General features: G+C 39.0%; 1 protein-coding gene across 10 annotated transcripts in view; it reads right to left on the bottom strand.

The window, feature by feature from the left end:
- Nucleotides 1–27,570, bottom strand: part of CELF2 (CUGBP Elav-like family member 2) — an 866,203-nt gene that overhangs the window by 327,173 nt on the left and 511,460 nt on the right. For 3 of the 10 annotated variants that reach the window (XM_050802682.1, XM_050802668.1, XM_050802669.1), the window contains exon 1: nucleotides 2,833–2,880. The exons of 4 other annotated variants lie outside the window; for them this stretch is intronic. In XM_050802682.1, coding sequence (XP_050658639.1) covers nucleotides 2,833–2,858 — 26 coding nt within the window. In that variant the 5' untranslated portion in view covers nucleotides 2,859–2,880. Of the gene's footprint in view, nucleotides 1–2,627; nucleotides 2,813–2,832; nucleotides 4,064–4,119; nucleotides 5,334–27,570 lie in introns of those variants that run through there. 3 more of the 10 variants (XM_050802678.1, XM_050802673.1, XM_050802679.1) reach the window with 3 other exon arrangements.

The raw sequence follows: 27,570 nt of genomic DNA, 5'->3' as shown, positions 1-27,570 counted from the left end.
TTCTATGGAAAGAAGTCATTTTTCCAGTTCGAATCTTTTGCTATTCATTTTTCTGCATGTCTGGGCTTAGAATTAAATTTTCCTTCAACATTTGTTGAAGTCACTACCTTGGGGAATTATTACATGTAGAGGCTTATGGAAAGATACAGATTACGTATCGTGTTCCTGTTGTGGAAATAGATGTAGACAAGTTTGCCAGCTTCGGGCAACCTCACACCATCCCCATCAGGTGAAAGGAAAAGGCATACTTATGTCGGATGCTGGAATGGGGGCAGCCTCCAAATTCTGGGAGCTGGTAATAATCCAGCCACCGGAAAAGCAAACAAAGTGAGAAGAGAGTTCCCTCGTTCCTGGACCTAACTGTGACTACCCAGGAATTACAGTGACTAGATCACAGACAAATAATTGGTAATTTAGTCAAAAATTCAACGTGGGGGTTTCCAAGTCGTTTCTTTAAGCAGGCCGTGGACAAGCAGCTAGGGAGCACAGAAGGCTACTCTCCTCCCAACCCACACAAAATTGGCTTGCAACCTTTGTTTTGGATTAAACATTTCCCATGGAAGCAGAATCTGAGTGTGCCGGAAACAGTGTGCCAGCTTCAGATATAAAGCTTCACCAATTACCTTTTATGAGCTCTTCTTGAAAGCAGTTATTGGTATACCTGATGGAAAGAGCAGTTCGAATCTCATTGCAAGTAAGACAACATCACAAGCATGCATTTAAAATCCACTCTATTCACAACCGATAACTTTAAAAAATATTATGCTGCACATATGCTTTGAGTGTCCCCACTCTGAAAATATTGTCCATAGAAAAATCTCTACTTCAGAAGGCAATTCTATTTATCCGGTAACATTTATTTTAATAATTCTGTATTAAAATTTTTTAAAACATTTCAACTTAAATTGAAAAGATTGAAATTCATGTCCAAATTCTAAAAAATAGCTCGTTTCATAACTGTTTTCCTAAGTAATACATCTTGTTTCTTATTGACTGAGAACATCACTAATTTAAACCAAAATATAATCCAATAGGAAATATTTACAACTAAACTTTAAAAAATTACCCTTTAAAATGATTTCCCTTCTGTTTTTTAAAATGAGGTCCTTAAACTCTCTCTATAAATGTACTAATATATTCTGATATATTGCTGTGGCACAAACAACTAATTAAGCAACACATTAGAATGTTAGATAAGATATATTCTTCACAGAAGTCAACCTTAGTAAAATGATTTTCATGTAAATCAATTATAATTCACTACTGTAGGGTCAATTCTTTTATTTCTTATGTGGCAATATAAGTGGTTTCATTATTTGAGAAGTTTGAAACAGATTTTTCCATTTTCTCTGTCGAAAGCTTCACTGTTCTTACCTTAGAAACCAATGCTTATCTGGTAAAATGAAAGATATTTGAAGATGTGAGAAATGTTTGCCCTGCATAGAAAGGCATTTTATGAGGACATAAGCATAAATCAAAAATCAATATATTCCACAGAGACCTTGAACTTCACAACTTAATAGGCTATGTAATAATAGTTTGTGACCAAAATTGTAAGGGCAAAAGTTCTCACTTGTCCTTGAATTTCTAAATTGTTTATGTACATAGATGCCAAAGGGAGAAGCAGAGACTAAAAACTGTAATTTACATAAACATCAAAAATATTCCTCTTAACTCTTTTTCATGCTATGTTTCATAAGTTCACCAAATGAGCAAATTAAAAATCCCCAAGCTTTAAATACCATAGAGGCAGGTCTGATCACAAGGCGTTTGCCAGACTGATAATGGTATTACAAGCATTCTCAATCAATAAGTTTTCTTTCAGTAGTTAACAGAGAGGTAAGCAATAAATCTCTAACTTAATCCAACCAACATAGCGGCAGAATGCAAAAAGCTCTATGAACGGTAGATACTAAATTTTTTAAAAGCACAAAACCACAAACAAGCAGTTGCAAAAGCTCTTCATTCTGATAGTCTATACAAACAAGATTATAGGAGATAAAAAGGGTGTTGAAAAAGAAAAAAATAAAGCCCCAGACATGCATTAAGCTAGTTTGACAGCTCCATTGTTCAACCGGTCCCATTGTCAGACCCAAAGATGTATTCAGTGCTACAATGTCTGCTAGCAAATAAACAAAAGACTACATTTTTCAAAGCAGGACGCCAATTCTATCATAATTCTCCCTCTGCTTCCCAAAAGGTCAGTGGTGCCTCCTTCCTGGTATGTGATAGAACCCCCAACACAGAGGCAGGAAACAAATATTTGCTTTCAATACATGGGGACCCAGGACGCCATGCATGAAGGAGGTCTCCAAACGGGTACACATTTTGGCAAACAGGATAAAGTGATCCAAACCTGGTAACACACGAGGACTATTTAGGTAGGCTAAGTCCAGATTAGAGCAGTATTTGGAACGCAAGTCTAATATGGAGTCTCCTCAGCTCCTTTTTCGGTGATTATTCCATGCAGAGTGCATAAAAATGAAAGAGGCTTAGACATTGCAAAGGAAAAGATGAACCAAGAGCCAGATTCAGAGCCCTTAAAATTATCCACTGGCCACTCACAAATAGCAGTGAGCAAATACATGATATGCTTTCAAAAGGCAACTAGTACAAATAGAACTCACGGCAGTCCTCCGCCTTTCTCTCGCTGGCTCTCTCTTTCTCCCAATCTCTGGGTCTCGATTTCATCTCCCTCTCTCTCTTTAGATTCTTTTTCCCCCCTTCTCTTCTAAGGTAAGGAAGCTACTTGATTCAGAGCATAATTAGTGTCTCAGCCAGCTCTAGAAACTAGAAAAGCGTGCATTAAAAACAAAGGACACAACAACATACCTTAAAAGCAGCTCTTCATTTCTCATAGTAACAGCGGATTTGGGACAGCGCATGCTTCTATACTGATAGTCTCAACAAAAGCCAGTTCAGAAGTACGCTCAAACATCAATGCCACAGTCGCTGCTCACTAACGCGCCCTCTCCTCCCTCTCTCTCTCTCTCTCTCCCTCTCTCTCTCTCTCTCTCTCTTCCCACTCTCTTCCCTAGTCAAATGCTGAATAGTAGAGCAAAGGGGCTCCTGCCGATTCACTAAGTAGAAATAATCCTCTCTGACAAGTTATGTTGTCTATGCATATTATTACACTAATACACTCTGCTGCCTATAGGGGTCTTGTCTGCATTCACTCAAGCCTGGCTGGTGTTAGTTCTCCTAGTTACCATCTTTAAAAATTGGAAAACAAAAACAAAAACAAAAACAAAAATACCAAGGAACTCATTTACCTTTTTCTTATACATTTAATAGCAAAATCAATTTCCCAGTTGCCTTCTGCTATCAAAACTACAAGCAAGCATCGCAGATGACTAACCACAGATTGGGACGGGTCAGTGTGCTAAAAAGGATTTTTGCCTCTCTTTTCTGGGACACTGCATTCACAGTTGGATTCATCTGCTCCTCTTGTCTTGTCCTCAGGAAGAGTGACAAGGTTAAGACCCTTAGCCCCACCCTGGGTCATAGATGCATAGGATAGAGATCGAGGATTTGGAAATATTTTAACTCCGTGCACACCAGGGTTCTCATAAATCAGAGCGTCATTCACCTGGAGGAGGGTATCTAAAGAAGGCAGGCGATGCAAAGATTGTTTGGTGGCACTGGAGTCCTCATCAACACAGGAGCATCATCTGCAAAAGACCAATGAGTTGCTCTTTTCTAAAATAAGAAAAATCTGCTTCCCTACCAGGCTTCGCATGTACAGTTAACCAGGGAAATACACATTGTACTTCTGTTTATTGGAATTAGAAAAATTCTATGCAGATTAGCCAAGTAAAATAACAAGTTAAACACATACACACACACACAGGAAAGAAGAGATGCTAAGGACTGAGCAATCCGTCATCAAAAGTGCAAGCTAAGGCAGCGTTCCAGGAGGTGTGTGCTGACCTGAAGCCAAGAATGCACTCAGCTTGGATGGAACAACATAGAACAGCCTCAAACAGACGTGGGTCACTGAATCCTGGTCCCACTCCCATTCTCCATCAGTACCAACATGCACCTCAGTATAATCTGGACTCCAAGCATCGGTGGGGAGAATAACAGAGGAGGAAAGGAATGGTGGACTCTGTTCCCCACCTATTTGAAGATCTGGAACACACTCCAATTTCTTGCTAGGTCTCTGACCTCTGAACTTGGTCTTGATCCACAGCTAGAAAAATGAACATGTTCTCTGGGCAGGGGGAGATGAAGGTTTTTAAATCTCCACTGCACAGCAATCTTGCATGATGTATCGGCTGGACTATGGCAAGTAAGAGAAGGATAGCACTCACCATCCCTATTTCTAGAGGGCAACAAGAAGGCGTGATGAGTCACTTGACAAAAATCAGATCATGAAATGAGAGCCTTGTCCCTAAAACAACCCCATTTTTTTGGTACATATTCTTGCTTCATTCTAACATATGAAAGTTACAGTGAATATATAAAAAATGAACAACCTTGCCAGCGAATGATATCATATAAAATCTAAGATGTTCTTTTGAAGTAAGAAAAGCATCATGTAAATGAGCCTGGAACCAGAGAGATCTTAGGGAGAAAGAGTTTGAGCCCATTCGCCTTGTGACTTGTGCTCGGCGCTGGGGCAGAAGTGTCTTCTCCCCTCTGTGGCTCTCTTTACTCCAGCGGTTAAATGGGGGCAACAAATGCTAATTTATTTTAAAGCATGTGAAGAGCCTGTAGTGAAACTGGGTGTCCAAATATTAATAAAAGTGGGATAACTGGACTGATACCAGCCACGGGTTTTGTCCATTAGAGAAAAATAAAAATACACTGCTCAGACACGAAGCCCTTCTCTGCATATTTCCATACAGTTTCTAATCGGGGCTAAACTATGAGGCAAGCACTAACACACAACAGTAATGCAGTGGCTTATCCAAAGGTAAATTCTTAGCATTGGAAGCCCATGTTGTAATATATGGGGCTGTTCCTACAGTGAAATAAATTGTGGATCCATGGTAGTAAGGACTGGAACTGCACCAAGCCATTAAATATTTTATACTCTCTCCACTTCCTTTTTAGTCTACGGATGTAAATAATGAGAATGCTATTGAGGTGGAGTTGAGTACCTGTCTAAATGCCACTAAGATGACAGATTGAGGGCTTTACATCCACCATGTGCTAAACCTGGGTTATAAAGATGAGTAAATAGGAAGAAAGGATGTGGTTTATACCATATACATAGTGTATAGTAAGTCTTTGGCCTTCCCAACTCCACATTAAATTAATCTTTGCACTTCGTAACGCACCCAATAGAATATTTTTCCCTTATCTGGTAATTAATACATATTTGTTAAATAAAGGAATGAATTTATTTTTAACCACTGGAAATGTGAGAACTATTTTATTTTCAAAAAAATTTTAAATGCCATTTCTTTAACAAATATGTGAAAAAAATTAACCTCGATATTTTGTATTCTAATTCAGGCACTGGTCAGCATAGATGACTACACTGAGATATTCCTTTCATGCTATTACGTTTTACATTTCAAGACCTTTTCACATTTAGCAATTCATTTAATCCCCACGACAACATAGTGGGCAGGCAGAGCTGGTTCCTTAACCCCCTTAGCTGCAGAAATTCAAGTGTAGGAAGTGACTGGAGTGACTTACCCAGAGAAGATGCAATAATGACAGAGCTTAGGAGCTCATTCTACCAACTGCTGGGCCTGCGCCTTTCTAGGGCACCACACGCAACTTAGTGCCCCCACTGTGCACAGAGATCCAAATATACACCCCAGCAAAGCAGAGTTTTTAGGGAGTGCTTAGTGTAATGAATCTTACACTTCCCTAATGTGATAGTAATAACCTTAGAGGATAGTGATACGGTTTGGCTTTGTGTCCTCACCCAAATTTCCTCTTGAATTGTAGCTCCCAAAATTCCCACGTGTTGTAGGAGGGACCCGGTGGGAGAGAGCTGAATCATGCGGGCAGTTTCCTCCATACTGTTCTCGTGGTAGTGAATAAGTCTTATGGGATCTGTTGGTTTTATAAGGGCGTTCCTCTTTCACTTGGCTCTCATTTTCTCTCTTGCCTGTTGCCATGTAAGATGTGACTTTCGTCTTCCGCCATGATTGTGAGTCCTGCCCAGCCGTGTGGCACTGTGAGTCCATTAAACCTCTTTTTCTTTATAAATTCCCCAGTCTTGGGTATGTCTTTATCAGCAGTGTGAAAACGGACTAATACAGATAGATAGTAAATTAATGAAAAATTGCATAAGAGGTTCTGACTTGGATACTAGTATCAAAGCAATTCCTTTCAAACTTTACTCCAAATGAAGGTTGAGTTGAGCCTAGACAGACGAACAACTTTTGGGGGCAAATTATTCATATTTTTTGAGATCATCTGCAGTAGAAGCCAATTTTTAACAATCCTGATTATTACTATATTTGGCTGGTAGGGAATTAAAAAAAAAAAAAAGCAGTAATTAACAAAGAACAACAATAAGAAAATCTTAGATTGTTCTCATGCCCTCTATATCCAAAAAGATGTTTTTGCTATATAAATTACATTTTTAGCTAATAATGCAAACTTGATGAAGAAAAAAACTAGAAAAGTACTGCAATGTGAGAATATTGGCAGTGAGCTAAGAATCAGCCAGCTTCTTGGCCTTTCCAGATTTGAGCTTTCTAAAAAATTTTAAAAGGTGAAATTATAGGTGCATTTATTTCTGTTATAGGTAATTTCCAGAAGAAAGAGGTAAATTTCCAGATACAACTTAATGACTCTAAGTTTTTTCTGCTTTCTGTGCCTTCTCTTTGCATTTTGGCATTTACATTGCAAAAGTAATAGAAAGTATCATTTCAATGGAAGTGTTAATATGAAATATGCTAGAGCCTGACAGAACAGATTCCCTCTTTGATAAGAATGGGACAGCACACAAATCTAGCCTGCCTCTCAGATCCTAAAAGAACAATCCAGGAATGTGGAGGCACCGAGGACATTAAATCTATTTAGCTGCTAGTTTCAGATACTGAGAACTGCCAAGTTTAATTAGGAAACATCCCATATTGCTCTGGAAGATGGAAAGAATACATAGAAAATTTGTTAAGTAAATATGAAGCCATGATCAAGGTCTAAAAGAAATGGATTTTCAGTGTACCAAGTGTGTGATACATAGTAGGAGCTCAGTGAAGTTGATAAATACACATGCAGATGGATGAACGTTCTTCCATTCCGCTGATGTCACACTGAAGACACAAAGCTACTCTGACCCCAATTTATCAACTTCAGAAGAAGGGTCTTTCTCTATGGGTGCAATAGAGGCAAAGTGGTGACATCTGCAAATAGTGGGGGAGCCCAGAGCAGTACTGGGGACAGAAGCCAGAAACTGATGGAATATGGTACAATCCTTCTTTCAGACCCCAGTTCCCTGCTCTGCCTTGCGGGGGAAAAATACTTCCAAAGCATAAAAGACCCAAGTATCACAATTCACTGCCTGAAAAATAAAACTGACAGTGGGTTTAAAGTAAGACCCCAGGAGCATTGCTAAATAAAGGGTTTGATAGTATCTTGGAAACTTGTTCACATGAGTTGCTTTCACTTGAGCAACTCAAAAATGACCTGTCAGTCACACTGTGGAAGCAGGAGGTGGCCATCCCAGTGACAAATCCAAGGGCCCTAAATTCCAAATGGAAATTCCTTCCATAAAGACTCTGCTCATTTTCAAAATGGACCTGTTGGCCAGGACGAGCAGGGCACAGGAATGATTAACGAGCAAGACTAATTGTAAAGCCCCTGATCATGATAAAGTGTCATAGTTATCAATACATATGTATAAATAATAAACCATAAAGTACTTGGAATTCCAAGAAGCCACTTGAAAATAGATACTATGTAAATTTAAGAGGTATTGTTCTAAAGAGTAACCATGACTCTCTGCTGTAAATGAAAGCAGACACCAAGAACTGGCTTCAGAGGACTATGTCTGTGTAGGTAAAGAAAGGTCCATCGAAGACAAGAAGAAGAAAGGTAAAGATTTCCCATTAAAATAAGCTATCATGGATAGCATAGTTGATAAAAAACAAACAAACAAAAATTAGCTTTGGTTTTGAAATCTTACAACTTAGCAGACAACATGTTCACAATGGAGCGGTCATTTTTGGCCTAATGTTTTGCCAAGCACCACTTTCAGGCAGGTGGGAAATCTTAAGAAGGCCACAGGTGAATATTCATCAGTTAGGCATTTAACATTTATGTGGAAAATGGACCAAGTTTATTCTTGCTATTTTTAGAGGAGGTAAAGGCACAAGCAACTCCCTTTCTTCCTGCTCAAAGTACCAGGTCAGATAAACTATGTAACTCGACCATTATCCAGGCATCCACACATGAATATGACCTTTGGTGCACTTGGGGATCTTCCTTTCCTAGTGGTTTTGATTCCAGGGAATCCTAAGAAGTAAATCGCACAAGCTTAATAAAGACCATGGTGGCGTGGATCAGCCTTCCTTCTTGGAAGGTGACACCAATATGGTGATTCATATGATCACATGACGGAAATGCAAGAGAAACCCAGATGGTCTAGGGAAGATGAGTTTGAAACTATCATAACACATCCACAGCTCTTTTTAATTTTTTAAACTTTTTCAGAGATAGTGTCTTGCTCTGTTGCCCAGGCTGGAGTGCAGTGGCACAATCATAGCTCCCTGTGGCCTTGAACTCCCGGGCTCAAGTGTTCCTCCCACCTCAGCCTCCCAAGTAGGTAGGACTACAAGTGCATGCTTCCACGCGCCACGCATAGCTCTCATATAATACTCAGGTGCTTTCAATGTTACCTTTCTTTCTATATCACCCTCTGAAATTAAGTTATTTACTTATTAACTTGTTTTTTATCTGTTTCCTCCATGTGAACCTAAGTTCCATCAAAACAGGGAGTTTCTCCATTTTATCCCCACTTTAGAACAACATGTGGTATGTGGTAGACACTTAGGAAACATTTGTTCGGAGGATGGATTTCTTTGTGAAGCATTCTTCTTGTGCGTTACCTAGTCTCGGTGGCTTGCAGCTATATCACACAATTTGTGAAATACCACACTTTATGAGGAGGAGTCATTAAGTTATTCAGCTAGAACGGAAAGAGACAAAAAGATTAGGAAGGGCCTGTTCGTAACTTTAAGGATTTGATACATTCTTTGAGATGGAATGATAAACTTGATGTTTTCGTAATTGTTTTTGAATTTTAAAGCACCATTTATATGGGTACATTGAAAATGAAATGATAAAACTGTATATTTCCTTCATTACTTTCCATAAATGCTAAAGTTTGGGAGTTCATAAACTGCAGGCAGGTAGAACTGGGCATTGAAGATGAGATTGGAAGACGAGACTTTCAGAATTAAGGGCAATGGGAGCAGGAGGGAGATTTTTGTGGTGGCTTGGCAAAAGCAAGTGTCCTCGGGCAAGGAACAAGAATCAGAAGTCAGTGTAATTTTTGCTTCATTCATTTTCAGGAGTAGGCCTACTTTTTGTATTTAATGCTTCAGTTGACTGTGCCACAGCCCCAGGAGCTGGTGTTACCTCATTTCTTCCCAGGTCAGCCTGCGCCCTGCTGACCTCCCACCTCACTGAGATCCCCCAGAGATCAACAGCAAGTTACTTTTATGAGTTCTATCCTCTGCCTGCTATTAAAAACAAATCACTGGAAGCTATTAAAGGCCCCACACATTTCCTTAAATCAGTTCCTAATGAGATATAGCCTTACTTTTTAAAGTGCATTAAATTTTATTTTACATTGCAGTGGTAGAAAGTAAGCATTACTTTCACTTTCCTATTCCTTGTAAATATGACAAATGCTCTAAGCACATAACTAAGTTATGAGCTCCAAAAGAAAGTCCCTGGCAGGTTTCTAGAGGCCAAAGGGACAGTGAAGACAAGGCAGAAAGTAGCCTAGGGCTGAGTGAGGAAGGACATTGCATTTTACACTGAAGATTCTGCCAATAGGAAGCCATGAAAGGTTTGAGGCTCTAGAAAGATAACTCAGCATTGTATTAGCCTGTTCTCACACTGCTAATGAAGACATACCTGAGATTAGGTACTTTATAAAGGAAAGAGGCTTAATTGACTCACAGTTTCACATGGCTGGGTAGGCCTCACAATCTCATGGTGGAAGGTGAATAAGGAGCAAAGTCACATCTTACATGGCGGCAGGCAAGAGAGCGTGTGCAGAGGAACTCCCCTTTATAAAACCATCAGATCTCATGAGACTTAGTCACTATCACAAGAACAGCGTGAGAAAATCCAGCCCCCGTGATTCAATTACCCACCACCAGGTCCCTCCCATGACATGTGGGGATTATAACAATTCAAGGTGAGATTTGGGTGGTGATACAGAGCCAAACCATAAGAAGCATGAAGCATGGACTCAGAACTTGGAAGAATCTAGAGACAGGAAGGAAGGGCAGTGGGAAGACCACCATACAAGTGAGAGACTATGAGGCCTGTGAGGGAGGTTCTTCTCTTTGTCAATCACTGCCTACTTGTCCAGCTTGTGCAAGATGCGTATAACATTTAAGTGGAAGAGGGACCAAGTTTACTCTTGCAATATTTAGAAGCGGCAAAGGCACAAGCAACTCCCTTTCTTCTTGCTCAAAGTGCCAGGTCAGAGAAACTACGTAACTCAACCATTATCCAGGCATCCAAAATGTAAATGTGGTGTTTGGTACACTTGGGGATCTTCCTTTCCTGGTGGTTTTGATTCCAGGGAATCCTAAGAAGTAAATCGCACAAGCTTAATAAAGACCACAGTGGCGTGGATCAGCCTTCCTTCCTGGAAGGTGACACCAATATGGTGATTCATATGATCACATGACGGAAATGCAAGAGAAACCCAGATGGTCTAGGGAAGATGAGTTTGAAACTATCATAACACATCCACAGCTCTTTTTCATTTTTTATACTTTTTCAGAGATGGTGTCTTGCTCTGTTGCCCAGGCTAGAGTGCAGTGGCACAAAGGCTTGCATCACTCAGCTATCAGAGCCATCCCGTAAATCTGCATTATCACCCACATGACACAAATGAGGAAACACAAGGGCCTGGGAGATTAAGAACGGCCAAAGCTGACACACGCAGTACGCGGAAGGGATAGGCATCACTATTCCATGTTGCCAGGCAGCAGCTGTAGAGAGCGGAGAGGGGCCAAAGCATATTTTAGCAGTCGAATCACAATGTGAACAACTGAGTGGGTAGAGTGAAGAAAACCAAGGATTTGAAGATAATTCTGATGTTTCCAACATGGACAATTTGGCAAATGATGGTACTGTTGACCAAAGGCAACCAAAAAAGGTAAAACAGGGTCATTGGGGAAGATAAGTTACTCTGCTGAGAATACGCTGAGCTTGAGAAGCCTGTGGGCAGCACCTCCCAAGGGAGGAGGAAGTTAGAAATACTGCAGTGGAAGAGACCAGCCCAGAAGAAAGTTGAGGAAAAAAAAAAAAAAAAAAGTGGGGGGATGTAGAGGAGGACTAGAACCCCGGGGCAAATCCAAACTTGACAGCGGGGACAAAGGAGGATGTTCCAGCAAAAGAGAAGACCAAATGCATTACAAAAGGGTTGAAACCCAGTTGGAGTGAGAAAATATACACATACAAAGTTATGAGTTACCTTGCCATTGATGAGATCATGAATTATTTATTTGAATGCTAAATGAAAAAAACAAGGCAGTACAAATAAGAGGCAGGAGCATGCAGAAAGTTTCAGAAATCAGTTGGGAACTGGGGCAGTAACCCACGAAGGCAGCCTACTTTTAAAAGAAAGCAGGCTACTTCTGGGCCTGCACATGCCCTGAGAAAGGAGGCGAGGACAGAGGTAGACCCTAGAGGTCAAATAAAATCCTTGCCTTCACTGACTCTAGTCAAACCTTCAGCTCCTTGCCGTGATTTCTGAAATAGAATCATAAGTGCTCTGCTATTCATCACCATCTCCTCTAACGTATAACTAAAAAATAACAGGGCTGCGGGACTGGGCTAGAGGCACTGCACCCCACTTTCTGAATAGACAAGCAATGGAGCAGAACAAGCTCTTATGCTTCCAGTAGGCCAGTTGGGTCCAATATTTCCAGAAAAGCAACAGCACAAGTTGATTTTGAAGATGTCTTTGAATATGGCAAGATAAGGACTCCAAAAAATTATAAAAAATTAGAAACTCTAGACTTGCATAAAATGTCCTGGGCCAATTGTTTTATACTTTAAACTTTTTTAGTAAAAAGTATTATATACTTACAGGAAAGTTCACATAAGTGTTTAGCTCATGGAATATTCACAGACTGAACATATCCATGCAATTAGCACCCAGATCAAAAGAGCCTTATGTTCATTTTTAATTCCAGAACCAATGCATAATTTGATGAACATAAATATAGAGAAACTAGAATGCCCATGAGTTTACATTGTCAGAGATACAACGAGAATCCATTGATCAATACTTTCTCTAGAAGCACTTACTTCCTCCCATTTCTACTACGTTAGTTGAGGCCATCAGACCTCTTTAGGAATCTTCCTGTCCCTAGTCTCTCTGGCTCTGATTCATGCTACACATTTCAGCCAGAGTTATTTAATACTGAAATATGGTCATAGCTGTTTCCTGTTTAGAACACTTTGAAGGTGTCCCCTGCCCTAAGATGAAGTCCAACCCATGAGACCCACCTATGTCTCCAACTCATCTCTGAGGTATGCTCACTTGGCACACCTGAACGTCTTCCAAATCCTCAAATACACAATTTCTCTTGTGTCTGTGCTTTCATTGGTGCTGTTTTCTACCAATGCAAAACTCTCCAGTGATCCCCACCCTGTGACTGGGTTTATTTCCGTGTATCCTTCAGGGCTGAGCTTAAATATCAAAGCACCAAGCATAAAAATAGGCGCTCAAAAATACTGGCTGGCTAAATATATGATTAATTCAATGACATCATCTCAGGAGAAAAGGAGATACAAAGATGTCATAATATAGTCCCAGTTTCAAAAAATAAAAATAAAAAAACTGATGAGCTACGTGAGCCACATGTTTCTTTTTCTGAAGGACTACAGTGTTAGTTATCTAAAGTTGAATTCCTCTAAGGAGGATTCAAAAGAGGCACGGGGCATGGCTCCTGCCCTCAAGGAACTTATAACCAAGTTAGAAGGACACAGCTTAATTTGGGAAACAAAGAACAATGCAGTGTCTACTGCTGTGGGATTTTATGGGCCACAAGAGCTCCAAGGAAGGGCAGGTGCTAAGAGTGTGCTGGAGTCACCAGGGAGACTTTTGCAGAGAGACAAGACTTGGGAGACTCTTGAAGGGTGTGCCTTCACTGGGGTAGGACATGGAGGGAAAGTGTGAGATAGCCCTGCAGAGAAGACTAGCCTGAGGCAGATTACATGAGGGATAGCAAAAGCAAGCCTGAATAGAAGAGCTTGCATTGACAAAGGTGGAGAAACAGACACTAGGAAGAATGAGGTTGAACTGTGAATGTTATACATCAGCAGTCCCCAACCTTTTTGGCACCCGGGAGGGTGGGGTGTGGGAGTGGGAGGGGGGATGATGGTTTTGGGATGAAACTGTTCCACCTCAGATCATCAGGCATTAGATTCTCATAAGGAGCACACAACCTAGATCCCTCGCATGTGATGTTCACAATAGGGTTTGTGCTCCTTTGAGAATAGAATGCCACTGCTGACCCAATGGGAGGCAGAGCTCAGGTGGTAATGCAAGCAATGAGGAGCGGCTGTAAATACAGATGCAGCTTAGCTGGCTCACCCCCCACTCACCTCCTGCTGTGTGACCCTGTTCCTAACAGGGCTGGGGACCCCTATTGTAAATCAGGCAAAGGAATCTGCACTCAACATAGTAAACAATGGAGATTCCATGTAATTTCTGGATCAGTAAATGAGAATCCTCTTTGAATATGTCAATGAGAAAGTGAAAGACAGTTTTGGTGGTGAGCAGTTGACAGGTAGATCATGATGTTCCCAACTAAACATTAACAGCACTCACATAATATAAAAATAATCAGAATTTGAGATCATGGTGGAACAAGAGAAAGAAACAGCCACTCTGCAAACATAAAAATAATGAAATATCCCCTTCTTCCAATTGCTTCTTTACCAATGACAACTCTAGTCCTTCTTTAATCTTCCTGTTGTCTACATAAAAACTACCAAGATACTTGTGTTAGTCAGCTGGGGCTGCTGTGATAATATACCACAAACTGAGTGGCTTAAGCAACAGAAATTTATTTCTCACAGTTGTGGAGGCTGGAAGTCAAGATCAAGGTGACAGCAGGTTTGGTTTCTCATGAGGCTCATCTCCTTCCTTGGCTTGCCAACAGCCTTCTCCCTATGCCTGCACATCTCTAGTGTCTTTTTTTTCCTGATAAGGATATCAGTCCTATTAGATTGGGGCCCCATACCTATGACTCTAATTACTTCCTTAAAGGTTCTATCTCCAAATACAATCACATTCCCAGGTACCAGGGTTAGGACTTCAACATACAAATTTTAGGGAGAAAACAGTTGAGTCCATAATGATATCCAATGCTTTCTGAAAACATCCAATCCAGGACTGTTCTCCAGTTCCTGAAAACCCCATTAGAATCATGCAGCATAAGCCCTATGTCTACAATAAGCTCCTTCCAACTCTCTTTTTCCAAGTTGTCCTGTCATACTCTTGGCATGCATTCTCTTTTGCTGCCACAATTATGTAAATGCAGCTTTGACTACAAGTGTGTTCCCAGTGGCTTAGGCTGTCAGACTTCTATACCAGGATCTTCCATATTCCCGAGGCTTGCCTTTCTCATGCTTGGTGTCTGCCTAAATTGGCATTTCCCCTTCCCAGTTAACTCCTGCTCATCCTTACAGTTGCAGTTCAAATATCACCTACCCTGAAAGTGTTTCCTAATTTACTTTTTCTAGTAGTTTCAATTAGATGCCTCTCGTGATGGCTTTGAAATGAGTCAAAGCCTTTGTAACGAGTCAAATGTAGTTTGGCCAGGCCAAACTACATCTCCCAAAATTCATTTAAAAATATTTCTAGTTAGGGTGAGACACAAGATTTTTGGGAGATCTGCAGGACAGAAGGGAAGCAACAGTTATTTTGTAGCTCATACACCTTGTTACTGATCTGCTGACTTGCCTCTTTGGTGGGAAGCAGCAACTGGTCCTGCAATTGTTCTGCCTTGCCCTGCATCCTCCGCCCTCAGTTTCTTTGAATTCTGGGCCAGGCATGTCTCACCAAGGTCAATGAACCTTACTGAGACAGAGACAACAAGAACATATAAGTGTTTCAGCACATCCTCAAGTAGTTCAAGCTGTGATTGTGGGCTTTAGCCTGCCCTTGATCTCCTCCACTTTACCATCTTTCCTTGTTAACTATTTGGTCTACAGTCTTCAAGTTCCAGCACTGGATGTAGAGAACAAATCCTTACAGAGACTGTTTAACCTACTGCCGCAACTGTGTTGTCAAATCCCTGTAACAAACATCCGTTTATCACCTATCATTGAATTACCTATTCATCCATTCATTACCTTTCTATTTAACTATCAGATCATCTGCCTACCTATATATCCATCATCTATTGATCCTGCTAGTTCTGTTTCTTCTGCTGAACCCTGACTAATACACCCCTCTTCTGAAATATTTCTCTGTACTTCATCTAAACCTCGAATATACTTCTCTTGTATCATTTATTATACTTCATTGTCACAAATTTTGTGTTAGATTGGATTATTTTGTCAATTCTTAGTGCCCTCCTTCGATCATATGACCTTATAGTATGATAGAGTGAGTGGAATATATGTCCCCACTCCGTTGACATTGGGCTTAATAATGCAACTTGCTTTCATCATTAACATGTTGCCCAACATTAGGTTAAATGTGCTTGTGTGTTTGGGTTTTTCTCTGACATGAGAAAAACATGCCTGGGGATTCTACTGTTCCTTCCACCTGGGTCCCAGAACAAACACACCTGGAGATTTGAGCCCAGCTCACAGTTGAAAGCCAACCTCAGCTGACTCACAGTTTGAAAGACAGCCACCTAGCCTAGATCTGCCAAACCATTGTTGATCTGTAGATTCATAAGTGTAAGAATAAACGTTTATTGCTGCAAACCACTGCACTGTGGGATAATTTGTATGTGGCCTTATTGCAGCAATTGACAAGGAAATTTGTCTTCTTGTCTGGGCCCCCATTAGAGTGTTGGCTCCTTGAGGTCAGGTACCATGATGAGAATTTCCATATTTCCCAATGCCTATTAAGATACCTGACACACAGTAGGTACTCAATAAATGTTGGTTGCATAATAGAGTAAAAAATGACCAAGTGATTGAAGAACTATAGTGGAGAAAGGCATGGCACAGGGGTGTTTTACAAAAGAGAAACTGATATATGTGTGTAGGATGGAAATAGGGAGTTAAGTCTGGAATCAAGTAATAAACATAATGGGATCTGTGCACAATTATGGGATAAAATGTTGTCTACTTTTTTCAAGAGGCCACAGGGGTTCCATGTGATTCCAGTAATCTTTGAAGAGCATTTCCTTCCCTCTTTCAAGTCTTTGGGGGCAGCTGCAGTGCCTTTCTGTAGCAATATTAGAGAAATTGATGAAAGATGAAAAGCTTCAAACTCCTCCGAAAAAAATTGAGAAAACAAAATCACTGAGAAGTAAAACTTTCCTATTTTCTTCAGATAACCTTGTCTCGGTGTAACAGTCTAATTTGATATGGGCAGTTTATCACCCCATGGATGCACTGGTGGATTTGTTGGGGACAGGCAGGTGCGACACCACATCTGAAGCTCTCTCAGCTCTTAGCCTGGTTACCAGAGGTCTCTGCAGCGCATTTGTCTCAGTCTTCTAAGCAGGATCATCCCCACTGAGACTCTTGTCACATCCCCTTAGTGTGTGCCTCATAGGCCTGTCATCAGAATTGCTTCTTAGGAGACAGCTTGAAGGATGCCAAATTCATTAGCTGTTGTCAGCTGAACTTTGCAAACCTCTTTCTTACCTTGAACAAACAACACACACACATACAAGTGTGCACACATGCACACCCAACACCACAAATACCCGCAAGGATTCTACTGCGTTTTGGAGAACAAAGAGAGAGTCTGCATTTTGTTTGGTGTCAATCATAACCTGAGATTAAAGCTGCTGTTTTATGCATCCAAAAGTTACACCCGCCAAACTCAGCCTTTCTCTGCCTAAGCTCTGAACTTCAAAAGGAATACTTTATGGTGGGGAGAAAAACTCACACAAACAAAACAACACATACGCGCGCGCGCACACACACACACACAGAAGAAACTCAAAAAGATGCTGCAAGCACTGGAATGCATTTCATTTTCATTCTTTAAATGAAGGCTCAATGCCAAAATGCCTGCAAAATTATTCTTAGGGCTGTGCAAAGCCACTGAGAACAGATCTTGCCCCAAATGATACCAAAACCATGTTGACTTAATAAAATGTCAGTTGGCACATTTCTGAGCATCTTATTGAATCCTCTTTCTAGGCTATCTCAGGCAGAAACAGGACTTGTTTTATAACAATTATTCATCTACAAATCTCTGGAAGATCATTCCATTTTTTAGCCTATATTTAGCATCCTGCTACAAATGAAACTTATCTATGAAGTATACTGAATTCCCACTGAGCGTATATTATACTATTACACTACTAAAACTTTACCATTGAAAGACTCTTAATTTAGATGCCATTAACTCAGATTTAGTGATAATTTGGACATAGAATGTGATTCTCTTTAAAATAACATTTCTTGTTTTTAATGATTACAAAAGCAATTCATGCTCATAGTAATGCTCAGAAACACAGATAAGTATAAAGAAGAAAAATTATCTACACCTCAATCTCACTAGATACAAAATTGTTTAACTTTTGGTAATATTTCCTTTTAGTCATTTTCAATCCATATACTTTATCTCTTTATATAAAACTGTGGTTGTATTGATCAGAATTTTTAATCCTTTCTACACAACATGATATATTTTTCTTGCAAAAGTAATTACTGTTGAAAATATTTTCAAAGGATTATATATTATTTCATTTTATAAATATCCCATAATTTATTTAACCATTCCTCTAAGATTAGATATTAAGGGCATTTGTAAATTTTTACTTTTATATATAGCATTGAGATGAAAATTCTTATGAATGTGTGTGGGTAATTCTGATTTCCTTCAGAGAGAAGATAACTGTTTTACATCTTAACATAAATTACTAAATTGCTTTGCAGATTTGCAATGGACATTCCCCCATATAAAAGAGTGGCTTGCTATTCTCAAGTGCACCGTTAATTTTAACTTTGTACATATGATGAGTGATGACCTGTTACTACACTGTTTTATTTGCATATCTCTGAATACTAGTGAAGATAAATATTCCTCCCAATGTTTATTGTCATTTGTCTACTTTTATCGTCAGTTTATGTGCTTTAGTCATAAATTGTTTTTTAAATCAAGTTGAAACCGTTCTATATTTATTTACGTATTTTAATTACTAAAAAAAGATTTTTTTCCCCCAAATCATCATTTACTTTTAATGATTAAAAATGTTTTGGTACTGAATTTACAAATTTTCATATAGCCAGAGATTTCAATAATTTGCTTATTCTATTTAACATAAAAAGTCTTACCTACCCTGAGAGTAGATTTTTACCTTTGTGGTTTTTTTGTTTTCCTTTTTTGCTATTTGATCCATTCAGGATTTATTTTGGTGCACGGTGGAAGGTGAAGATGCAATGTGAATTATTTCTTTTTTTCACGTGGGAAGTTTAACCAATATCATTTATGATACAATCCTCTTCCCTGGGGTTTTGGGGTAAGATGTGTATGTCTACATATCAGATTTCATGCTACTGAATCCGTCTGTCATTTGTTAGGTTGGTACCATGTTGCTTTAATGGTGAAAAACTGGTAGCTATGCTTTCTAACACCTGTTATGGAAAGTTACTCTTAGCAGTATGCTTCCTTTTCAAAGGGAACTTCAAGCTGAGATTTAGAATAAATTCAAATCAATTTAAAAATTCTACTGAAATTTTTATTGGTATTTGTTCTAAACCCTTGGATTTATCTGGGAAAAATTTAATGTATTTAGAGCACTAGCTCTTTCCATCTAGAAGTATAGGCTAACTCTAAATTTATTGAAATCCTAACATTTTCTCTCTGAGAGGACTTAATGTTTTCTTCAGACAGTTCCCACGTGTTAACTACTGATTTAAGGTAAAGCTGTTGCTTAAAAGTTTTCTTCAGTACACTGTTCTTAAATTCACACAGATCTTAAATTCATACAGATTTTTAGGTTTTTCACTTTTTATGTTTATATTTATCTTTCTTGCAAATGATGAAATGTGGATCTTTTGTGTTTCTAATGAATGTATCTGTTTATTTGGGTTCCATGATTTATTGCTATGCTCAGAACTTCCAGTACATTATATTGTGAATGTTGACAAATTGTGCCCTTGCTCATCTCTTACCCAATTGTCGGTTTAAGATAGCTGTCTTTTATGAAATTTTAAAAGTTCCTTTGTATTCCTCATTTTCTAAGAGTTTCTTTAGTCCCTTAGGAATAAGGGCTTAATATTTTTTATATTTTTACTTCAATAGTTTTTGGGGTACAGGTGGGTTTTGGTTACTTGGATAAGTTATTTAGTGGTGATTTCTGAGATTTGAGTGTACCCATCACCCAAGCAGTCTACACTGTGCCTAGTATGTAGTCTTTTATCCCTCACCCCCTCCCAACTCTCCCCACCAAGTCCCCAAAGTCCTTTATATCATTCTTCTGCCTTTGTATCCTCATAGCTTAGCTCCTACTTATAAGTGAGAATGTATGATACTTGGTTTTCCATTCCTGAGTTACTTCACTTAGAATAATGGCCTCCAGCTCCACCCAAGTTGCTGTAAAAGACATTATTTTGTTCCTTTTTAAGGCTGAGTAGTATTCCATGATATATAAATATATATGTGTATGTATATGTATGTGTGTGTGTGTATATATATCTCACATTTTCTTTATCCATTCATTGGTTGATGGGCACTTAGGTTGGTTCCATGTCTTGGCAATTGCGAATTGTGCTGCTGTAAACATGTGTGTACAAGTGTCTTTTTCACATGACTTCCTTTCCTCTGGGATTGCTGGATCGAATGGTAGATCCACTTTTAATTCTTTAAGGAATCCCCATACTTTTCCATAGTGATTGTACTAATTTACATTCCTACCAGCCCGTGTAAAGTGTTCCCTTTTCACCACATCCATGCCAACATCTACCGTTTTTTGACTTTTTAATTATGGCCATTCTTGCAGCAGTAAGGTGGCATCTCAGTGTAGTTTTAATTTGTATTTCCCTGATAATCAGTGATGTTGAGCATGTTTTCATACATTTGTTGGCTGTTTGTATATGTTCTTTTGAGAATTGTCTATTCATGTTCTTTGCATACTTTTTGATGGGATTTTTTTTTTCTTGCTGATTTGTTTGAGTTCCTTATAGATTCTGGCTGTCATTATTGAGTTCCTATTGAGATTTTTTTTATTGCTCTAATGAGGTGATATGTTATAGTATATTAATATTATAAACTAGAACATCTTTTTATTTTCAAACAAACTACAATTAATTGTGGAGTATAATTCTTTTAATGTGCTCTATCTCTGAACTACATCAAGGGCCCTAAGGTAAAACACAATCTTAACTAGAAGTCCCAAAGAATATGCACCTTTTTTTTTTTTTGAGTAAAAAGTTAAAAAGCAAATAATATATCTTGATATTTTAAAGTTTAGGAAACATTTAATACAGCCCTGTTGTGCCATATTTATTTTCATTCAACTAAGCAGTATATGCGTGTGTGTGTGTATATATATATGCCTTAGTTTATGATAATATTTACAAAAATAGCTTACATTTGGGAAATTCTCCAATTTTAGGAAAAACTGTTCCGAATTAGTGAGGTTTTAGAGCAATGCCAGAAATGAAAAAAAAAAAAAGATCTCTGGAGAGCTGTTACAATGTTTTCACTACTGACTTACAAGGTATTCTAAAATGATCAATCCTTTTGCTGTTGGAGTTTTCGAATTGAGAGTCTCTGCTGTCTCACCAGTCTTAATTTCTTCCATTAAGACCTTGTGACATGATTCAGGCAGTAGGATGCAATGGAGACGGCAGGACTGAAGGTAAAGACGACTCCTGCCAGACAGTCTATCCGTGCCTGACTTTCGGAAAAATCTCTTGATGACTTTTCTTCCCATAAAATAAACAATTTATACACTTGTACAGCAGACTCCACATTTTCATCAGTTACTGCTTGGACTGTGCCTTCCTCCTGCCACTGAAAGTCCTCAGGGCCGCGGGCCTTCTTCCCTCCTTTTATATAGTCATATCAACCCATTATGTTTGGCAGTGAGAACTCATGACCTTGTAGTGCCGATGCTAATGTTTATCTCACGCATTCCTCCCTGTGAGCCTGGCCACACTGCAGTGTGGCAGACATTGCCCTGTAGAGGGATCCGTGAAAATGCCCATTACAGCTGTACCATCATCACTTTAAATGTGGTTTGATCCCCTTGAATTTATCAATTCAATTTAATTTTAAAAACATCACCAAGCAGCGGTCATGTGAATGGAACTATATTCCAACGTAAAGATACTTCATCATCTGATTATACGATACTCCTTTCTTCTTCCCAGATTACAATTTTAATTTCTACTAATTGGGTATCAATACCTAAGTAACTTCCACACTTTACAAGCTACTTAAAAACACCTATCACACATTTTCACCTTTAATGTAATGCATTTTTCTCATATGCAAACCCACAAAATCAGTGTTAAAGAATAGAATGAAGGTGTAGTAAAGGAGATAATTCTTTATGAGATTAATCAGACTCACAGGAAACTTGATTATGTCCCTGTTATAAAACAGTGTTCTTAGATATTGGAGGGAAAAAAAACTCTATTGGTATTTTGATTTATCCCAGATTCTAGCAAATTATATGAAAATCAATCCTTTGAATTTTTTGCAATTTTAATAGTTTGAAATACAGAGAATACACTTTTTTTAAAAAAAGGTTTACACTACATAGATAAGTGCTATTGTTAGTGTAGGATGTAGGGAAGTGGACAAAACTGGAAATTAATCTAATCAACTACGGAATTTTCAGAAGCTGCTTGGGAGACAGATAAATGAATGGTTAGAATTCTCTCTCAAATTCAGTGTTTCTCTATTTTGATCTCAACATATAACTATTTTAACTGGCATTTCTATACAGTAAGTCTACAGATTTCCTAGGGATGAGAAAAGAGTCCAGATTTTACAAACATAGCCCACATGCCTATTCTATGGTTGGACAGGTGTCTCCAACGCCCATCAGCTGCCCAGAAATGGGGTCATCATCGGTGTGACTGTCATCAGGCCCACGTGCAGACCCAGCTTTGTGAGCACACATTCATGGGTCTTTAGCGAGAAGAAGAAACAAGAGAGGGAAGGAGAGAATGAGAAACCTGGGCTTTCAAAGTGAAAAGCTTTAACTCTATTTTTTATATTAGGACCACGGCAAGGTCAATCATTTAAGTATGGCTGCGGCTAATCCCACATTTCAACTAAGGACAGTGTTTCTAGCATGAACCAGACTACCACAGGCAGCATCAAAATCTTCAACAAAAGGAAACTTGTAAAAGATGATTACCAAGCACTTACACGGAGACAATGTGTGCTTTGTGGTCAATTAAAATGCGAGAATAGTCTGCAGTGGGTGTCTTACAAAAGGGCCCTTTCTTCTCAGGATTTTAAGAAAGGCAGATCTATCAAACTTACGATAATGCATTGCCGTGCTGATTTAATTGTCAATTACAAATTACTTAAGTGTAGTTTAAGGATCTATATAAAACCTTATTTTTTTTTTAACTTCTAATAGCTATTAATGGATGTTAAAGAAAATGAAACCACTTTACTAAAATGTAATGTGGGGATCTATTAAGAATAAGTTTTCAAAATGATAAAATATTATCACAAAAATGTGAACCCCTGTACATTTTAATATTCCCGAGTAGGTCAGTCTTCACTGTACCGAAAGAACATTTCCTTGAAATGACAAGCAATTACAGTTTAAACATCTTCATAGATGTTATACATAGAACGAAGTGTTCCTAATTCCCAGCCAAAATGTTCCTTCGGAAATTGGAAAGGAAGTTGGGGCGACATATTTTTACATTTCCTCGAAAAATTTGAGAAAATGTGAAACATTCGTCAATAGAATAGACTCCACTGACCACACTCACATGCCTATTTCTCTTCTTCACCGCTCCGGTCCCTGTTTGCTTTTACAAATATTGAAAGAATGAATGAGAAAGAAGCATTTTGTACTCTGTATAAGGACAAACGTTTAATCAATTCAAGGTATGAATATGCTTCACTTAACAGACATATCTCCAAAAACAGGTATAATTCATATTCATATATTAAAATAATATTTTAAATATGCTAGTGAGTCTTGCTAAGGAGACAAAAATGGTGGTGAATCCCCTTAAAAGAGAGTCATTCTGTAATGAAACCATGATGTACTAGTACATCTATTTGTCAGCCTGACTTTCCTGCACCGAGTTTCTTCAAAGGGAGGGCACGTGTGCTACCTGAAGACCGCTTGAGTACACGCAACTGAGGTCATCCTCAAAGTGTACCTTTCCCCATCCTGTAGGATACTCACTAGACAAGGAGCTATTAGGAATAAGAAATCAAATATTATTAGAGTCAGAATCAAACAGCGCCAGGCTTATGTCCACATAACCTAAAGTAATTGAGAGGCTGTACAATTATCCATCTAGCTAGTAACTGTAGATAGTTAAATAAGCCAAGTAGTCAAAGCAAAATAACTATTTCAGAGTCTTAATTGTTCTACTTGGCTGCCTGCATTGCTCGCATTAAACAACCATCAACACTTCATTTAGTTTTATATTTTATGATGGGATGGGAAGTAAAAAGAAGATGGCTTTTAGAGTAAGATAGGGCTTGGAGTGGATCTCTGACTCGACCATCTGTGTGTCCTTCAGCAAGTTTCTTTTACAAACCTATTTCCTCATCTGTGAAGTGGGGATAACGCATACCTTTCCTGAATATTACAAAGGTAAAATAAATTAACAGATACCGGCAACCTGGCACATAATAGACACTTAATAAGTACTAGCTATTGTTCCATATGATCTTTTCAACACCGAGGTCCTTAAAAAATTGGCAGATTCACATGTGTGGTTATAAGTCTTCCATTCGCAACTTAATAGTTCAGTGGTTGAACTTAGAGGTTACATGCAAATTACAATGCTGTCATTTAAATCCTTGAGGGCAAGCATCAAAACCTACATTAATAACAGATATATCAGCTGGGCGTGGTGGCTCATGTCTGTAATCCCAGCACTTTGGGAGGTTGAGGTGGGCAGATCACCTGTCTGGAGTTCAAGACCAGCCTGGCCAACATGGTGAAATCCCATTTCTACTAAAAATACAAAAATTAGCCAGGTGTGGTGGCAGGTACCTATAATCCCAGTTACTTGTGAGGCTGAGGCAGGAGAATCGCTTGAACCTGGGAGGTGGAAATTACAGTGAGTCAAGATTGTGCCACTGCACTCCAGCCTGGGCAAGAGAGTGAGGCTGTCTCAAAAAAATAAAAACAAAAAACAACAACAAAAAAACTCCAGATATATCTTCAGTAGCACCCATCACAGCACAAGGCCTTTATCAGGACTCAGTAAAAATTACAGACTGAATTGAGTCCAGTACAAGAAATAGAACTATGTTATATATGTGTTTACTCTTTGCTTCTCAAGGATAATTTTATTTTTTAATAGTCCCTAATCAATTCAATCAAGTAAACAGGTTAAAGAAGATGTGTCAACTTAGATACAGGTCACTAACTGAATACCGTACCGCCAAATGCCCTCAGCCTGTTTTACCAAAATGTGTGTAAATATTGCTATGTGGACATGTGTGGTATTTAAGTAAAAATGTTTAAAATACATAATTCAGATGTATCACAATTTTTATCTAATATTTTCATCTTGTATAAAGTATGTGTCTGAACTTGCCTTCTGAAAAACTGAAAAAAATATAATGAAAGAAGAGCTTAAATTATTTTTAAAAATGTAGCACTTCAGCTAATTACTGGATTGAGAAGATGCAAGCTTCAAGTCAGTAAAGGGCTAATATCCAACTATTATGGCAACATTTCTGCAGGAAGGGGCTCCTTCAGTACATCTTGACAACATCCTTTTTGACAATTTAAATGTATACAAAAGCACAGTAGTCTTAGAAAAATCAAACATGAAAAAAAAATACCAGAAAATTTCTAGTAGACCATAAGAAATGCAAGTAACTTCAAAACCAAATTCACTTTAAAAGTAGAAGATTTGAGGATAGTTATGGGCAAGAATGGGAAAACTGGCAAGTGCTTGATAAATTAATTAGACTTGACATGGGTGGGAGAAAAATGTCATACTCACGTTGCCCAAATGAACATGCCTTAGGTCATAAAACAAACCTAGTTTAGAAGGGAAGCAACTTCTTCCCTTCAGATCAAAGCTGGAACTGCAGGGTAATAGGAAGAAAACACTCAGCAGACTTTCTTTAAAATCCTGGGATCTGAGGAGGAGCTCTTTCCTGGACCTCATTCCTGCTTGCTCTGCCCTCCCCTCCTTCCTCTGGGGCCTGTAGCCTGGGCTGGGACCCAGATGCTGCTTCGTTAACCTCATCTGTGTCCCCAAGATCTCCAGATTCCTAAATTTTTGTAGCAGCTAATTCATTTTCCACATTATTCTGAAAGCTAGTTTTCTTTTGTCGGTTTAAAAATGTATTATTAAGGACATGCCTCTGTGGGTTTTGGGGTAATTGTGAGACTTCTACACCTCTACCTATCATTTCTACCTGGCTCCGGGTGCCAGAGGATTTTGATTGTATGGGTGCCAGGGACTAGAAGAGAGGGTCAGCTGAGCATGGTGGCTCACACCTGTAATCCCAGCAGTTTGGGAGGCTAAGGTGGGTGGATCACCTAAGGTCAGGAGTTGGAGACTAGCCTGGCCAACATGGTGAAAACCTGTCTCTACTAAAAATACAAAAATTAGCCAGCCATGGTGGTGGGCACCCATAATCCCAGCTACTTGGGAGGCTGAGGCAGGAGAATTGCCTGAACCCGGGAGGTGGAAGCTGCAGTGGGCTGAGATCATGCCATTGCACTCCAACCTGGGTCCCTAGAGTGAGACTCCATCTAAAATAATAATAATAATAATTAAAAAAAAAAAAAACAAAAAGGAAGTAGAAGAGAGGGTCTACCAGGCAGTTAGCAGTGGAAGCTTGGAAATCGGACAGACCTGGTTTTATATCCTGACTGTGTAGCCTTTCTAAACCTCATCTTTAAAATGAGGATTATATCATTTCACCTGCCTAATCAAGTTGAGGAATTAAATGAGGAAATGCATGAAAAGGGCTTGGCGCAAAGCCTGGCACATAGAAAGTGCACAACACATGTTACTTACTTGCATTATTTCTATAGGTTCTCAACAGAAAAGGATGAGTGTGAAATGTAATAAAATAAGCAGAGCCCTAGAAAAGGGTGTAACTATGGCAAACACTGTTGGAAAGACCTATTTCCTCTGAGTTGCACTGAAAATAAAGCCTGCATGGATGATAGAACACTAAGTATATATTTTTGTTGTTTCTAAACTAGGTATAAAAACTGTGTATTTTTAAAAATATAGACAATCTAGGAAGTACTTATTGACTTGTACAAATTACCATCGCTGCAGATTCTTCAACCTTGAATCCGTTAGACCATATACGCTGGCCACTTCTTCTGGCTTATTAGTTTTTAGTGCTCTCAAAATCCAGCATCAATAAGATCTCACTAAGTGTGTGGTAAAAGCCAATAAATGTTTTGACAGCGAGGTACGGTTTAGTAAGCTCATTCCCTACTCAGCCTTTCAACAAATCACATAGTTCAAACTGAAAAGAAAGCCCTTTGATTACAGGTACTGAATAGAAGTCTCTATAATGAAGTGGAATCCAAGTGCAAAGAAAGGAATGAAATAAGTGAGAAACCTTCATTCATTCAGTAATATTTATTGGGCACCTACTCTACACAGACCCTGGGACTTCAGTGGGCATGGCACAAGGGCAAAAGGGCTCCCTCTGGAGCCCCTAATGCATAGCCCCCTGGGCTAGCAGTTTAGGATTTTGTGATACCTTCATTATAAAAAGTGTAGATGTACACAAATTAATACGTGCTCTCGTGCCAGGTAATGAGTGGTGCTATCAAAAGAAATAAAAGGGGCTATGTGTGGTGGTTCATGCCTGTAATCCCAGCACAATGGGAGGCCAAGGTGGGAGGATTGCTGGAGACCAGGAGTTCAAGAGCAGCCAGGGCAACATAGCAAGACCCCATCTTCAGGGGAAAAAAGAAAGAAAAAAAAAAGGAGGGGAAAGAAGGTAGAGGGGATGGAGCTGGATTAAGGGATATTTTATAGATGTTGGTCAAAGAAGGCCTTTCTGATAAGGTGACATCAGAGCAGATACTCGAATAACCT

The sequence above is a fragment of the Macaca thibetana genome, chromosome 9 (genome assembly GCF_024542745.1).
Source record: "Macaca thibetana thibetana isolate TM-01 chromosome 9, ASM2454274v1, whole genome shotgun sequence".
Taxonomy (NCBI): Eukaryota; Metazoa; Chordata; class Mammalia; order Primates; family Cercopithecidae; genus Macaca; species Macaca thibetana.
Note: the sequence above shows the minus strand (reverse complement) of the source record. Positions and strands in the feature narration are given on the sequence as shown.